This window comes from Priapulus caudatus, unplaced genomic scaffold (assembly GCF_000485595.1).
Source record: "Priapulus caudatus unplaced genomic scaffold, Priapulus_caudatus-5.0.1 Scaffold2, whole genome shotgun sequence".
NCBI classification, from domain to species: Eukaryota; Metazoa; Priapulida; class Priapulimorpha; order Priapulimorphida; family Priapulidae; genus Priapulus; species Priapulus caudatus.
Window position 1 is genome coordinate 129305 of NW_014577063.1, and position 14264 is coordinate 143568.

The following is a 14264-nucleotide window of genomic DNA, read 5'->3' on the forward strand; positions in this document are numbered from 1 at the left end:
ACATTGACCTGACTTCGCGTGTACCCTTCCCTCACATCTCTCGCAACCACCCCCGGGCAGCTATCGTCGACTAGCGTCCCACACGTACTTGGAGCAGGGTTGAATGTCTTGGCTATGGTCGCTGCCTTCCACCCAGTTCCCAAACATCCACCCCATACCTACTCACAGGAGAAAAATCCAACCCTTAACTTCCCACGCGTACTTGCTTCAAAAGTGGTCTATATGTGGCATGCCGTCGTTGCATTCCCCCCTTCCTACCACCACACCCACCGACGGTCCCCGGGGAAAACTGCCATCTCCTAACTTGACATATGTGCTTTGGTGACTCTCACAACCTTGGAGACCCTTACCAAACGAGCTGAGGTCACAGCAATGACGATCAATTAAGGAGGACCTGGTCTGCGACCGCCCGGGGCATATTTAGTTAGCGAAAATAACTGCCGATCACTAGGAGTAACACGACGTGCATATTCTACGAACAAACTGGTATGGCCATGACCAGGCCGGCCTGGATACGTCTTTGACAAGGACCAAGGAGACATTGACGTCATCGGCCATCGTAGCTGCAGGGGGTGCACGTACAGCACTGCAACCTGAGCTATTAGTCTATCAGCTGGGGGAAGTTCTGTGTGCATTTATATGTCCCCGCAGTTTGACGCTTGATTCATGTAGGGGACACCCCTGGGAGTAAAAAAAACTTGGGTAGACATTCTGAATCATGGGAAGGATAGGTGAAATTCAAGATGGCGTTCAAGATGGCCGTCGATTCATGTAATTGACCATAACTCGCCACCTATTTATGATAGGAGGNGTTTGTTTACAAGAATGGCGACGAAACAATCGGCGAATGCGAATCTAACATTCTGACGTCAATTTGCAATCTATTTCAACTTTATTTTCACTTTTCATTCATTCATTTACTTCTAAATTCAATTGTATCAATTTCGTCTGCGCTATTCGTTTAACAGTACTTGTTCTCTCGCAATTAAAATCTGCTGAGTAACCCTTCATGGGCCGCCAATCTTTGATCAGCGAGCGCACAGCTGAGCGCACAAGGCGAGCGCTCGTGGTATCGTTCAGGAGGCGCTCGTTCGTTCATCGAGCGTCGCATCGAGCGCTCCAGCTACTCCTGAACACGCCTCTGGACGCAAGAGAAAGAGAGAGACGTTCTAAACACGCTCCTTCCAAAACCTCGCTACCATTCGCTGGCGACACAATGAGTGTGACAGGCCACGCCCCTTGAAACGCCAGTTATGCTAGGACTAGCGTAAGCTAACGCGTGTGCACGGCCAAAGCGGTTTGTCTTATTCAGGCCGGCTACAGGAGATAATTTGCAATATTTTGTTCACGTGGTTTGTGTTATAACCAATCAATGTAATCGCGGTGGAGAAGGAGGGGAGAAGCTGGTGGAGAAGGAGGAGGGGGAGAAGGGAGAAGGTGTGAGGAAGGGAGAAGCTGGTGGAGGAGGAGGGGAGAAGCTGGTGAAGGTGGTGGAGAAGGAGGAGGTGGTGGAGAAGGTGGCAGGGAGGTGCCCTTCTCCCTGGCACCACCTTCTCCCTTCTCCACCACCTCACCACCAACCTTCTCCACCACCTCCTCCTTCTCACCCCGCTTCTCCCTTTCTTCCCTTCTTACATTCTCCACCCGCTTCCTCCCCCTCCTCCTTTCCCACCAGCTCTCCCCCTCCTTGTCTCCACTAGCTTCTCCCCCTCCTCCACCACACTTCTCCCTCCTCCTCTCCATGCACCTGCTTCTCTCCCTCTTTCCCACACCCTTCCTCCCTTCTCCCGTTCCTCCTTCTCCACCATCTTCTTCACAGCTGGAAGTGACGTCACGAACACGCGATTTACATCTGATTCGGTTATAACACAAACCACGTGATAAAAATAGCAAATTATCTCCTGTACCGGGGCCTGAATATAGACAAACCCACGCCAAACAGTCGCCGTGCGGCCATCTATCGCACACAAAATTTGCTACACTATGTTTTAGGGGTCAGTTATCCACTGAGACTTAAAAACCAGATTAAAACTCACTGCATCACCATCAAAAGCTAGAGATGCCACCAAATATGACCGTCAATTTATTGACAACGTTTTCACAAATATCGCCTATATACTAGCAGGCATTACAGTATACATGATATTATTGGTAAGGTAACTTTAATATGATCACTGTGTACTGCCTGTCCTACCCTACCCGTAACAGAGTACAAGACAGGTGTATATCCGCCCTCAAAAACTTTCAGGGTATACTTGGTCAACTTAGCAGGATATAAACAGCTATTGCATATGACAAAAGGCAGTTTTACCACATAGCAAGAGAAATCATGTTGTGGCGCCCAGTTGAATTTCAAAATATGGTTCTGTGTCTCGAAACGTTCCCATATGGTCAAGATTTTCCTTGGGTGTATTGGGAAATACTTGCGTGATAATGGAGCAAAAAGTATTTGAATATAAAACGGTATCTTTTGCCTTAACGTGACCCAGGCAGTCTTGGTGGCTCGCATTATGTGCGGTCCTTGCAGGTATGACATTGCTATCGAAACAATGGAAAGACTCCAGTGGGAAGCATTCTTGATGAATTTGGCATAGAAAGTTCCAGGGCCCTCTTGTGCCAGGCTTGCCCCCTGAGGAAATGAAAGCAAGTGTCTCAGAGAAGGATCGGATAGAAACGTCAACAGCTGCTTGCCGATTGCTACCTCATCAGGTATCCTGTTTGATAACTTCGAGGAGTTGAAACGACAGAAGAGCGAGAGAAGTGAAACATTTAGATACTGGGCTTTCATTGAGTGTGTCAATTGGCAAAGGACCTTGTGCGAGCTGATCGGGAAGGGAATTGGCAAACTACACTTGGAAACTGTTGAGGCTATCCGCCTTACTTCGGCGACATTTGACTCGACCAACTACCTTTGCTGGAGTTCCCTATACCTTGCAGAACATGCAAAAGTCTGCCTGAGACGGCACCAGCTATTCATGAAACTTTTTGAATGGGGGCTTTGTGATCAAGCGTTCGTCAGCTCCATTCACAGCCGTTGCAATGGACATGTGCTTAAAACAAACGATAAACGCGTTCTTCAAAGAGCAGTGCCGGTATAATTGGTAGCACCAGGAAGAAGCAATACGTTACGAAATGGAATATATAATTCACCATGAAATGATGGTCTGTTAACCACTGTTTAGGGAGATAAGCGGAGTCAGAATGGACGATCAGAGTTATTTGTCATACCATGAATCACCACTGACGTACTGAAGGCTGGCAGCAAAGGTTGATGACATGAATGGCATATTGTGGTTACCCATGAGAATCCGTTCAAAGTTGTCGAATGATACAGAACAACGGCTGACAGCATCCTGTCGTCTGCCATTATGCCTGATGATGTTCGAAAGGATCTGGTGACAATCAAGGAATCTGGTGTTGAGAGGTACAATGAGTTTCGAAAAGGATAGACTAATAGACAAAACGAAGGCCTCAGTGATGTATTCATAAACGGAACTTGAAGACGTTTGCAAGCGCCATCGTCGAAAGAAGAAACCAGCAAATATCAAACACAAACAAGAAAGGAAGGATTTTGGGTCAGCACAGAAGAAGTTAGATATTGCTCGAGTACGCGGTTGTGATGCCTGATATGTGTTCCAACACGACCTCGTGGTGTCTCCCAGTTACCTATTCGATGACGATGGGTTTATGAAGAAACCTGCAAAGTCTGAACTGACAAACGAACTCGAAAAAGAACTGACCAGTGCTGATTACCAAGCTCCGTCTCATGGACGCAATGCCAACTTCATACTTTGTAGATGTAATGCATATGTGAGAAAGATTAGAAACGTCGTCATTGAGAACATTTGGAGATTTCGTGATATTCTTGAAAACCGTCATTGCGTTGAGTGTCAATGCCAGCCGTATCGACTTTGTTTTCGGATCCCTACATCGAAGGATCTGTGAAGGACAGTGAACGACAATGGAGGACACTGAGACCACGATCGAGTAACAGTAATCTCAATCCTGAGACTAAAACTGCAAAGGAAATGGACACTTTCTGGGCATCCAGGCAATAAGGCAGACTAAAGGAACTGCTGACTAGGTTTCTGATTGACCAATGTCCTACACGAGTCCCTGGTGTGGAAATTGTAGTTAGCCAAATGAAGGGAGCACAGTGTCTACGAAGACAAAGTTAGTCCATTCGGGAATTACAAACGAATACCAATGAACTCGATTCTACTCTGGAAGAAGCGGATGTTCGAATCATGCCCCATTTTTGCATGCCATCAGGATCGGTGTCAAGAGGATTGTCGTGCTGTCAAATGAACACTGATGTGTTGGTGCTGGTTGTTACATTTCAGCCAGATCTTTAAAACGCAATGGTATGGTTTAACTGTGGATGGAGAGCAGGTGTAGGGGACCAGTATCAGGTACATCCCAGTACATGTAATTGGCAGCAAAGCAGGGGCGTGAATTATGTGATGTACTGCGGCCGTTAATGCGTTGACTGGATGTGACATCACAAGCAAATTTGGCACCAAATTGGCAGCGCTCAAAGCGAAAACCAATAGCACACTCAAGGACTTCGGGAAGAACTCGACAATTTGTGTCTAGCTGAATCGAACTAATCTGGTACAGAGTCGTGAAACATGGTGACCATACTATACAAAATATGGATGAATTACGACATAGTCTAATACCACCACAGCGAAGTCTGCTGACCGTTCTAGACTTGCCACCGACTAGCCACGCAGCTACAGGACATATTCTCAGAGCCTTTTACCCACCTATAGTCAGATGAACTGTTTGAGTGCCCTTACTCTGGAACTACAAGACTTTGGATTCGAATTATCAGGTAGCTTGCTTGTTCCAGGAAGGTTCTATCTACCTTTGCCGGACGATGTTGCAGTTGTGTGTTCCTGTGTGAAGTGTTCTACTACCTGCAAGGTGCTGTGTCAACAAATGGTGCCAAGTGTTGCGAATTTTGCAAATGCCAGACCGAACAAGTCAAGTGACTGCTAGAAACTCATAATTGGTATCCTAAGGACACAGTGATCAGTATTAAAGTTACCTTACCAATAATATCATGTGTACTGTAAATGCTGCTAGTATTATAGCGCGTAATGTGAAAAGTTGTCAATAAATGACGGGTCATATTTGGTGTCATCATAGCTTTGAATGGTGATGCAGTGCGTTTTAATCTGGTTACTAGTCTCAGTGGATAACGCATGACCCCTAAAACATGGGGATAGACACGGAAAATTACCCTTCTATCATAAGTCTGCGAGAAGTTATAGCAGTTTATATGATACGGTGTCCTTTTCGGTGGCCATCTTAGATTTAACATGATGCAATGCATTTCGGTACGGTATCAGTTTTAATGGATAGCCTGACCCATAAAAATATAGGGATAGACACCAAAAATCAACCTCCTATCATAAATAGTGGCGATTATGGTCCATTACTATGAATTGACAGCCATCTTGAACTCGCCATCTTGAATTTCACCTATCCTTCCCATGATTCAGAATGTCTACCCAAGTTTTTTTTACTCCCAGGGGTGTCCCCTACATGAATCAAGATTGAAGATTGAAGATTGAAAACAGTTTATTTGTGCATAAGACATACATAAATACAGAGTACATCGTTATAAAAGAAATAATTACATGTAGTAGTACAATTTTAATCAGTTAATTTAAGCACGGGAGTGGCGAAGGACACTTAAGTCATCTAGTCTGCCACCCCCAAGAGTAGATTAAACGTAAAGCAGCCGCTGAAAGCGTGAAACTGCGGGGACATATAAATGCACACAGGACTTCCCCAGCTGATAGATTATTAGTCGTTAGTCACACAGCCTGGTTCAGTGGTTGGGTTACAGCTATGCCTATGCATGGTTACAGTCGCCAGCCGGGGAGGAACTAACTACGCCAAGTAAGTTATCAGTGACAGTGATTTCAATGGTCCTACATAATGTACATGTCTCCCATGTAGTGCTATCATTTGGCAGTACTTTGTTATTTATCGTTAACTTAGTACATCGTTGATGACGCGATGCTCTCTATACTTCCCAGGGAATCAGCTGAGAGTGAAGGAGCTGATGTCGCAGGGTCACCTGGTAAACCCACGAGATGGCGCTGGCTGGACGCCGCTGCATGAGGCGGCCAATCACGGCCACGCGGAGATCGTGCGCTTGGGTGTTGCCAAACTGCATGCAGTGCCCCTTCCCCACTGATCTCTATATAATATAATTGTTTATTATATTAGATAGATTATATTATAGAGATCAGTGCCCTTCCCACACTCAGGATAATACAGCCTCAGGATACTCAGTAGAATTGAGCCAGAGCGAGAGCGCCATCTGTCGTGGAGTTTGAGCGCGTGGGTGAAAGATCGTGGGGGGGCGCCACTGCGGCGGGCTGATTCCGCTGCACGATGCTGCGCAGAACGTGGCATCTTAGCTTTATGCAGGTACACTTACACTCCATTCATTGTACGCCGAGCTATAGCGTCATGGTAATGCAATAAGTACTTGTAACGAGGTCCTGCTTACTTTTGTCAAGGTTCCGCAATTGCGTTGTTTCGGCATCAAATTGTAAGGTAGCATTCAGTGTGCATATGACAGAGCTGCTCAAGATATTGTTCTAATGTCTCGTTGTCGTCTGCCCGCCATTATCCTTTGCTAGTATGTGCGCCTTGTGGTCCAGCAACAGCAACAGCAACGGTGGCGCGGCAGGGAGTAGTGAGAGAGTGGCGATCGAGCCAGCAATGCGTGTGAGAGTAAACGTCGAGGGAAAGGTTTTCCTTATTCCGCTGCCGCGACACGAAGCAGGCAAGTATGGAAGCATCCCTCGGTTATGCGGCTCCATCTCTGACGTAGTAAAACGCTGCTTAACCATTACCATGATGTCCTTCCTCCTAGACCGAATAATTCTGTCCCATATAACCTTTTTTATATTTTGGTGAGGGTTATATTGGCCAATATAACCCTCACCAAAATAGAAAAAAGGTTATATGGGACAGATTTATTCGGTCTACCTTCCTCCTTGAGCATTGATTAAGCATTCCTTGTTGAGTGGTTCATTGTGTTGTGGTGCTGCATAACCTAGCTGAAAATTTCGGCATAAGTGTTTTTGTCTTTTTGTGGTAATTATTTGACAGTAATTGAGCTGAATTTGTACAAGTTTTTTTTAAATCGTATCCCGTGAACAAATTTCCATACAGGAATGAGCTATAAACGAATTTGTGTGTTAGGTTTATGTGAAGCAATAGAGTTAATTTAAAAATTCGAATCTATATAGCTTCTATCTACTTACATCTCATAAGTACTGCGCATATAGTTTCTCGAAAGCAATGGTATTGACTGTAAGGTAACCTTTATTTTAAACAATATCAAGGGCCCATTAAGTAGTACGTTGAGCAAGAGTGTTAATTGTTAATTGCATGGCTCTTGACAATCTGCGACCATGATTATACAAACTCATCTTGACCTCTACTATAGGCCAAACGTAAAAATCCAACTTCTGACATATGAGCCTTGCTGTGTTGACAGATGAGAGGAGGATTAGTTGGTTAGCGGGCGAAGCATCTCAGCGCTATTACGCTGCTAATGGTCGATGGCCTCAGCTGACGCTCTACACTAAAGATGGCACTGCGCTCGGATCCGACGACATCGTCACCGATCTGGTGACAAACAATGAGGAGATCGTAGCTAGTGTAGAAACATGGGAGATGCCTCCTGTAGCAGAAAGGCACGTCTGTTATGTCAGCATTGCTTGCGTGATCTGTGGTGTCTTTCTCAAGCACAGAATCTAGACCCCTAGGTGTCTTTCTAGAGCACAGAGATCCCTAGGCATGTATGCATGTGTCAGCATGTATTCCATCACGATAGTTGAAGCTTATGTTCATAGACGTCAGTCAACTTAATTGTTGGTAGTTCAATATTGATGGCATTCTGATCTGAAAGCTCGAAAGTGACCCTTGAATTAGCATTAGCCTATCTATCATGTAATTGGTTCATGCTGTATTTTGGCCCCGTATCACACTGGGTTCACGCCTGTATCATGACCCGTGTATGTTGTAATTTGTTTATGCACCATGCTTCATGTCCCGTGTATGTCATATGTAATGTTATCATGCACGGGCATGTTTCATCAGGGCCCGTGTATTGCGAAATGTTTTGCATGTCATGTCATGCGTCATGTTATATCATGTAGTGACGCCACGTTGCATTGTTGCAGGTATGCGTCTGCGTGTGAGGCGGCAAGGACCCCGCGATACAACAACATCACGGCCGCGTTACGTATGGCTGACTCCACGCACTGCCTGCGCCTGAGAGACCTCGCCATGCGCCTCCATCAGGCGCGCCCCCTGCTGCGCTCGCTACCGGGGGAGTACGCCCTCACCGTCCTCGATCTGTCCGGTAACCGCCTCGGCGATGAGGGATGCAAGGAACTCGGTCACGCCCTCCCCTCCCTCGACGCCCTCGCCACGCTCAACCTCCTCGGCAACGAGGTCACGCAGCGGGGTCTGCGCGAGCTGGTCGACGGCGGCAGCGCGGGGGGGCCACGTCTGCCCGCGCTGTGCAACCTCGAGCTCGGCTTCAACCTGCTCGGTGACGCGTGCGCGCGGCCGCTCGCTGCCGTGCTGGCTCATGCGCCGCGGCTTGCCTCGCTCGGGCTGTGCGCGTGCGACCTGACGGCGGCGGTCTTCCAGGATGCGGCGCTCGCCGGCGCGCTCGCTGCGTTGGAGAGCCTCCGTTGCGTCGACGCGACCTGGAATGAGCTTGGCGTGAGCGGCACGAGGCTGCTGCACGGGTGTGTTAGGTCGGGGGTTACGGTGAGCCACGATGTCGTGTCGCCGCGGGCGTGCGACTGTGATGGGGTCTACGATCGGCAAGCCGACGGGTGTGTCGCGTGACTCTATGACGCTTCCTCGGTCGATATGCGTGGACGAGGGAGAGACACAAATATCTGTGTGAATGCATAGTGTAATTACATGTGATAGTGATTTCTGATCATATTTTTGTACCATTGCAAATCGTAATATTTTGACGGTATTTTTCTTGTACATGTGTTTAATGCTACATCAAACTACTCATTAGGCTGTTGGCTTTTTGCATGTTCAAAGGGTATTTGTTGCATTGATTGTATAATACCAGAAGTAGATAATAGCTAGGGAATCTACTTCTGATAATACGTAATAGAAATTATGTGGTGAAAATTAATCTATTTCATTTCTGTTTATGATTTTACTAGGCAAGATTTCTCGTATCAGTTGTAGTATACAGTACTATTAATTAAGTTGCCTAATAAAAATAAACGTAATTTCACGAAACTCAAGAATATTGAACTTTGAAGCCATAGAATCTTTTACATTATCATGAAGCAAAGCTGCAAGTTACAGCCAGAGGGTACAAGAAGTAACAACAGGTGGCGCTACACCACACGTAAACATGGCTTGTCATAGCTGTGCAACAAAGTTTGGACTTTTCAAGAAAGAAGTAATTATCCATGATAGATGTAGGACGTATAATATTAGAAGATATCAGAGCTTGCGTAATTTCTAGACTCAGTCATTTCAAAACCCAACTTCCAAGGAAACTCGTAGTCGTTCAGTTCTACTATCACTCACTTTCACTCTCTGAGACTGAGTCTCTCATCATGACTCATGTCACTGACAGTGATGCCGTGTCATGCTGCCGCGTTCTTAGCGACCACGGTGTCAGAGGTTGTTTTACTAGTACTACGTATCACGTTATTTCAAAGGACCGTAATATTTATCCCTTCATACTTATAGTTATACGTAATACACCCGTTGACAGTTTAACACTGTTCATGCGCTTAAGCCTAAGCCTAAGGTCAAAAGTCGGGAGGAGTTTCCGTCCCAGAATTGTGAGTAAAATTCTTTACTCGTGTGAAACGTGTAGTGTGAAGGGTTGTTCAAACGGATCGTATTGGCTTAAGAAAGACTTAGAGCATGAATTAATTGACCATAATTTAAATGTATCAAGTGTCATGTCACTCAGGTCATCCATTATCGGTGCTCTATTCCTTGCTACGTGCACTGTTCTTCGATACAAAGGTGAGCGACCTGCGTATGCAAGGTAGACAACGCATCGAGATAAACAACATGGCAGAGTTTACTCGCACATCCGCTGTCGCGGAGATGCGAAACTACTGGCGCAGAACTGTCAATCGGTGTATAACCATTAACCTTGCTTGATTACTTTGTAAACCATTTGATTTGCTATAATGTACCGTAGGCGTAGTGTTACTAAGGCTGAGAGGGTCCCTGTCCGGTTCAATGATAGAGATGATGTCCAGGACGGTGATAGGATAGGATGATGTTTATTACTGGACATGCTCTCTATCCTTGAGCCCCTATGTCCCCCAGGATACTGCCGGAACGTACCCTGGTACTATCTAATATGCCGGACCGTACCTCGCCTACTCCACTAACGAGTCTAGGGAGTCGCCTACTCCTACTCCCTAACCCTAACAGTTAAGTTTGTTGTAGAATAGGGAAAGTTGATCGATTGAGTGAATCACTTGTTGCAAAAGGTACCCGGATGTTGACCTTATAACGCCATTTAGGCAGGCTCGGCGATGTCTGTTTCTTTGTTGTGCGTAGAATTTAGTGGCAAACTCCCGTTTGTTAGGTTATACCTATAATGTGGTTGCAACACGGTTATTGTGCCTGTGGGCTGAACTTAAGACAAGGAAGAATGTAGGTTTTGTTGTTTGTGAGCGACATCAAGAAGGCACGGAGGTTAGTACTTAAGTATAACGTGACATTTATGAGATTTATGTACTACCTACGTAAGACAGGTATTTTCTTTGTCTAGTTGCGGGCGATGTCATGGTGTTGATACTGTATGTACATTGTAATGCTATGCACATGTGTATGTACATTATAAAGTACACTTGACCGTATATTACTTTCTCTATTTTAGGAGTTGAAATTACACTAGTACGTTATAAGGTGAATTGAGAATGATGCTAGAAGATGTCATGATGATTGTAATATCTTGATTTATTATGCATTCGTATTATACTTTGTTTTATACAGTTTTAACGAAGCGAGGCAAAGCAAGCCACGAGAATAAAGACGCTTCTATAAAATGACTAAAAAACCTGAGTCTTTGAGTTGATGATATCACACGTTCTCACAAGCAGCAACAGTTAAAACTCCTCCAAATATTACAACCTACCATCAGCCAGCTGTCGAGTCCGAGTCACCATGGCTGAAGACTCGGTTCGGCTTTCCAGGGAATCGAAACTTACTGAGAAAGGTCTACAGAGTCAGTTGAACGTAAAGGTTCGTGACTTTCGAAGCTGCATCGCATCATGGCGGCGTGAAGCGAATGGTCTTCGAGCCCTGCTAGGGAATGAAAGTGAAATTGGAGACATCACGACTAGTGGTGTAACGGTTAACCGCGGTTAACCGAAAACCGCGGTTTTTGCGCCACCATTCGGATATTCGAACCGTCGTTCCGTTTTCGGCTCGGTTTCGGTTCCACATTTTATATATACCCGATATATACGCTTTTGAGATACGCGCACTGCGATTGGCTGGTCGTAAACTCTCGGCCAATCAGCGAGCGGATAACATTGATAGACCACTTGCTACATGCCAAACTGACATGTCAAAATGACATGCAAAAATGACAACTTATGTTGATCCGCCGGCCTCCTACAGATCTATGATATGGAAGCATTTCGCATTTCCAACAATCGGAGGGTCCGTAGATGGACTATTGGACATATTTGCCTATTTGGTTACTTTTACTGAAGTCAAATATTTGAATTTCCTGTACAAAGGTTTTGTTGAATTTGCCCTAACATTTGGGTATTGTATATTAAAGGTTTGTTGTTCAAAGAATTTTAGTGATGTTATTATTTAATATTTATAAACCAGTCTGATTATTAAATTTGCACTTCTGTTTGGTGTTATAAGATTTGTAATTGATCGCAAATATTTGAACTGAAAATAACCGAACCGAAATGTGAAAACCGAAAACCGAACCGAACCGTGAAGTTGTGATTCGTTGCACCCCTAATCTCGACCCACAGAGATGCTCTACAAGAGTGTGTTGACAAAGCAATCAATTTTCAAGAAGAACTCTCTGCACTTCGATTGGCCAATAACGATGACGACGACAGTCAGGAAAGACTAGAAGAGATCGAGGCTGATCATGGGGACATGATGAAACAGACGCTGGACAGGATTATGATTCTCAGAGGAGACAGTCCTTCGTCACATGTTTCATCTAAGTCCAGGGCAAAGAAGTCATGTTCAGCAGCCTCTTCACAGAATTTTTCTAGCAACTGTCGAGAAAGGGTAACTGGCCTGCCAAAAGTAGAACCGACGGATGAGAAAGAAAGAGTGCCAGATCCGCCGAGTCGTCAAAGTTCCGCCAAGCAACCTGCCATTTCCACAGAGGCATTTGGAAGTCTGTTTGAGCAGATGAGGATGACACGGCTTCCATTACCAGAGCCATCGATCTTCGCAGGAGATCTTCTGCAATATCCAGCTTGGACTCACGCGTTCAACATTCTGATTGAGCAGAGTGGGATAAGACCGATGGACCGCTTCTTCTACCTTCAACGGTATTTGAGAGGCCAACCGCATGAGCTGGTAAGAGGATACGCCTTGATTGGAGACGAAGGCGCCTACTTCGACGCTTTGGCTGCTTTGAAGAAATGGTACGGTGACCCTTTCATTATTTCGAACGCATTTCACGATAAGTTGGAGGGATGGCCGAAGATTCAACCAAAGGACGCCTATGATCTCAGGCGAGTGTCGGATTTCCTACATCAATGTGTCTCTGCAATGGGTAGAATTGGCAACATGCATCACTTGAACGATGAACGTGAGAATCAGAAGATCTTAGCCAAACTACCTGATTGGTTTATCTTACGTTGGTCTAGGAAGGTGTGCAATTGGATGGAAGTTCAAGGAGATTTCCCACCTTTTCATATCTTTGCAAACTTCGTGGAGGAAGAGGCCTAGATCGCTTTCTACCCTGTCACATCGCAACAGGGCTTGAAGTGTAACATGTCTTTTGCACGTGTCACATGGATTAGTGCGTGGAGCTAGACTGGTAGTTGTTTTAGCCATAGTCTAGCAGACTCTAGCTAGACAGAACGTCGCGCATATTGGGCGGCGGCATTGATGTTACAAGGAGTTGGATAAGCGGGTTCTAGGTTAGGCAGTTTCTAGCGTGATTGTGAAATGAGGGGAACGGTTGGAACTGGACAGAACGGGTGACATGTGCGCTCAAGATGTAGGGAGTTTTGGGCGAATATATAGGGAGAGATGTAATAGGAGGGGGATTGGAGATTTGGGTTCTGGGCGCGGAGCTGAGCACACGCGCGTATGCGCGTGTGCACGTTCTTTGTCTGTTTGTGCAATTGTCTGATGATGTGGCTACACAGTGTATGAGTATTAAAGGTTGTACAGTTTACCACACAAGTTTGGATCTACTTCATTTCTACATGTACTCATCATTTGTAATGACATGTCTCTCGTCTGCAATGAGAGACATCCTACACCCCTTCATGGTGATACTTGGAGCTCATCGAGTTAAGGAAAGGCTAATGAGAGGACTCGAGACAATGCAGGTTTGCCTAGTGGGATGCCGGGGCATCACTCCCGCTCTATGATGAATAACACTGGGATCAACTCCAAGAGTGATGATTGTGCCAGTGTGGTTATCTCACCAAAGCCTTCCAGAGGAGAAGATGACATATGCTCTCCTTGACACGCAATCCGATACTTTCTTTCTTCTGGATTCGACAAAGGAAGCCATGGGACTTCAAGGGATTGATGTCAATCTTCATCTCTCGACGATGTCGAGTCAGGATGAGAGAATTACGAGTGAGCGTATCGAGGGTCTTTCGGTGCATGCTCACAACAGCGCCAGGAAGATTGATCTCCCACCTACATACACTCGAGACATCATGCCTGCCAACAGACATCACATACCAACATCGGAGATGGCTAAAGGTATTCCACACCTTGCTGCGATAAGTCACAATATGCTCACGCGTCTACCCCGAAGTTAAGAGCATATGAATATGCCATTCATAAAAAGCAACTCTTTCGATGACAGTGTATATAGCGTTCTCACATACAGGAATTGCGATGGCGATGCACTTAAGCATTGCGAAGTGAATGCATATAGAGTTGCTAGCCTATGATGTGTATATGTATGAAGCGATAATTGCGTTGAACGTAAGTTCAGGTAGATTAATAGGTAAGTACTGCCTAACCATATCCTA

General features: G+C 45.6%; 2 protein-coding genes across 3 annotated transcripts in view; both read left to right on the forward strand.

Moving 5' to 3' along the window:
- The first annotated feature begins 6288 nt into the window (after positions 1 to 6288).
- Positions 6289 to 9310, forward strand: LOC106820773 (tonsoku-like protein). Its single transcript, XM_014825342.1, has 4 exons — positions 6289 to 6450; positions 6666 to 6811; positions 7532 to 7730; positions 8220 to 9310. The coding sequence occupies exons 2-4, from the start codon at positions 6667 to 6669 to the stop codon at positions 8896 to 8898; spliced, it is 1023 nt and encodes a 340-aa protein (XP_014680828.1). The 5' UTR covers positions 6289 to 6450; position 6666; the 3' UTR covers positions 8899 to 9310.
- LOC106820762 (abscission/NoCut checkpoint regulator-like) overlaps positions 8905 to 14264 on the forward strand; it is a 23919-nt gene continuing 18559 nt past the window's right edge. The window contains exon 1 of one of the 2 annotated variants that reach the window (XM_014825329.1): positions 8905 to 9481. In XM_014825329.1, coding sequence (XP_014680815.1) covers positions 9434 to 9481 — 48 coding nt within the window. In that variant the 5' untranslated portion in view covers positions 8905 to 9433. Of the gene's footprint in view, positions 9873 to 14264 lie in introns of both variants that reach the window. The other variant, XM_014825324.1, reaches the window with a different exon arrangement.